General features: G+C 32.0%; 1 protein-coding gene across 1 annotated transcript; it reads left to right on the top strand.

Annotated features, from left to right (window-relative positions):
- Positions 1–390: 390 nt before the first annotated feature.
- LOC143197487 (non-structural maintenance of chromosomes element 3 homolog) lies at positions 391–1,444 on the top strand. The gene is made up of 4 exons (XM_076406025.1): positions 391–649; positions 707–923; positions 981–1,195; positions 1,250–1,444. Exons 1-4 carry the CDS (start codon positions 416–418, stop codon positions 1,358–1,360), a joined length of 777 nt encoding a protein of 258 aa, XP_076262140.1. The 5' UTR covers positions 391–415; the 3' UTR covers positions 1,361–1,444.
- Positions 1,445–1,946: the final 502 nt, after the last annotated feature.

Genomic DNA, 1,946 nt, shown 5'->3' with positions numbered 1-1,946 from the left:
AAAAATATCGATATGTCGAAGGAAAAAATATCCATATTTTTTGCAATAAGTATAAGATATATCGATATTTTACAAAAAAATGTATGTATATTTTTAATTGAAAATAAACATAGTTAAATATTAGCCTAAAAAATATTTTTTTCTAAAACTCTTAAGGAATAACGGTATTTTTGATAAACCATTAAAATTAAGTACCAGAATTCACTAAATGTTTAAAAGTAAGTTCCGATTTGAAAGTTTTTTTTAATTGTACTTAATCTTCTGAAATTATATCATCTAAAAAATTTCGATATATCGACAAAAAAATATCGATATTTTTTCTGCATCCCTAGCGGCTAGTTATTTAAATTTTTGTGTTGATAGTGCTGTATGGAGATAGCTGATACACGATTTTAAAGTTCTTCAAGTCGTAAAAATGTCGAAGAAGCGAAGATCAGTTAGCGGGTCTCAAAAAACCAAATCACAGACTGATCCAGACGTACCGGATCAAAATACAGAAAATATAATCAATGATGTAGTCAGGTACATTATTCTTAAAGCTGACGAAAATTCATTTTATACCAGATCCGAATTAAATCAAAATGTAATTCACAAAAAGGGCCAATGCGTGGATAGTGTTATACAACAAGCAATTAAGGTTCTGGAAAATGTTGGTATTATTATTGTTATATGGATGTTGTTGATATTGTTTTGCATACATTTTTAGGTATATGGTTACACACTTACTGAATATGATGATGTAAAAATGAAAAAAAAAAATTATTTTTTAATTAGTATGTTGCCTTCTGTAAATTATTCCGATGAAGAGGAAGAATGTGTTTCTAGTTATGAAACTGGTTCAAATGTACCAAATGCTGCTCACAAGATACTGACTCTATTAATTTTATCCCATATATTTATGACAAACGCGCCAGTATCAGACAGTGAGCTCTACGATACCATTCCTTTATTGTTTTTATATTGTTGATTTATTATTTCAGAATCCCTTTATAGTTTCCTGAAGTCCTTGGATATTGATGTAGAAGTTGAGCATCCATTTTTCGGTAAAGTCAAAGAATATATAAGAGAAACCTTGATAAAGAATTATTACCTTCACTGTGAGTTTGATGAGAAAACGAAAATACAAACTTTCCAATGGGGGATTCGAGCTGAAATTGAAATCTCAAAGATGAAGGTTTTACAGTTCGTGTGTGAGGTAACTATTTCAGTTGACTTATAAGCACATTGTCAGGTTATTATTGATTTACAGATGTATGGAAATAAGCAACCAAAAGACTGGCCAGAACATTACAGAGCGGCCGAGAATCAGTTCAAAGAAAGAGAAGAGCTAAAGGAAGAAACAAGGGATGAATCAAGCTAGTCACCGATACTGGTAGAACTACAATATAAAGTTTATTTGTATACAAAAATTGTATCTTCTTAACTAATACAATATAAATAAAAAGATATAGGAAAATGTTAAATCTCATTGGTCCTTACATTGCGTTGTAAGCTGGGCCGCGACCTCCTTCTGGGACCACCCAGTTATTCTGGCTGGGGTCCTTGATGTTGCACGTCTTACGGTGGATGGCCCTCTCCAGAATCGAGTGACACAAACTTATACACACCAGCGGGACAATAACAATCTTCGAGTCCGTCGAAGACGCCTAAGTTTCGTTTGACAGGATTTTGCGAGTTTAAAGTGTTGCCTAACATAATTTGTGTTATACACTATATGTACGCTTTTAGTTGACTTTAAAAGATTCCAGTTGTGTTTTGATGACATTTGGGTGATTATTTTATGAACTTTTAAACAATTCATTAATAAAAAAAACTTATTTTTGTGTAATGCTCTAATTTTTCATTAGGTACAATCCTTTTAACTAACTTTCGGCAAGGTAATAAAACCCGTGGCAAAGACTACTAAGCATCCTCCAGGAAAAGTGAGATTGGGGATACTGTGAAAA

Source organism: Rhynchophorus ferrugineus, unplaced genomic scaffold (assembly GCF_030347505.1).
Source record: "Rhynchophorus ferrugineus isolate W39M unplaced genomic scaffold, kcgeb_rfMv2 rfM5, whole genome shotgun sequence".
NCBI lineage: Eukaryota > Metazoa > Arthropoda > Insecta > Coleoptera > Curculionidae > Rhynchophorus > Rhynchophorus ferrugineus.
The sequence above is the reverse complement of the archived record's forward strand: the minus strand, read 5'-3'. Positions and strand labels throughout refer to the sequence as shown.

What these genes read in the sequence shown, in the direction of transcription:
- LOC143197487 (XM_076406025.1), top strand. Translation starts at nt 416, where the DNA reads ATGTCGAAGAAGCGAAGATCAGTTAGCGGGTCTCAAAAAACCAAATCA. An exon ending in CAATTAAGGTTCTGGAAAAT is followed by an intron (nt 650 to 706) that starts GTTGGTATTATT and finishes ATACATTTTTAG; the next exon opens with GTATATGGTTACACACTTAC. An exon ending in AAACGCGCCAGTATCAGACA is followed by an intron (nt 924 to 980) that starts GTGAGCTCTACG and finishes TTATTATTTCAG; the next exon opens with AATCCCTTTATAGTTTCCTG.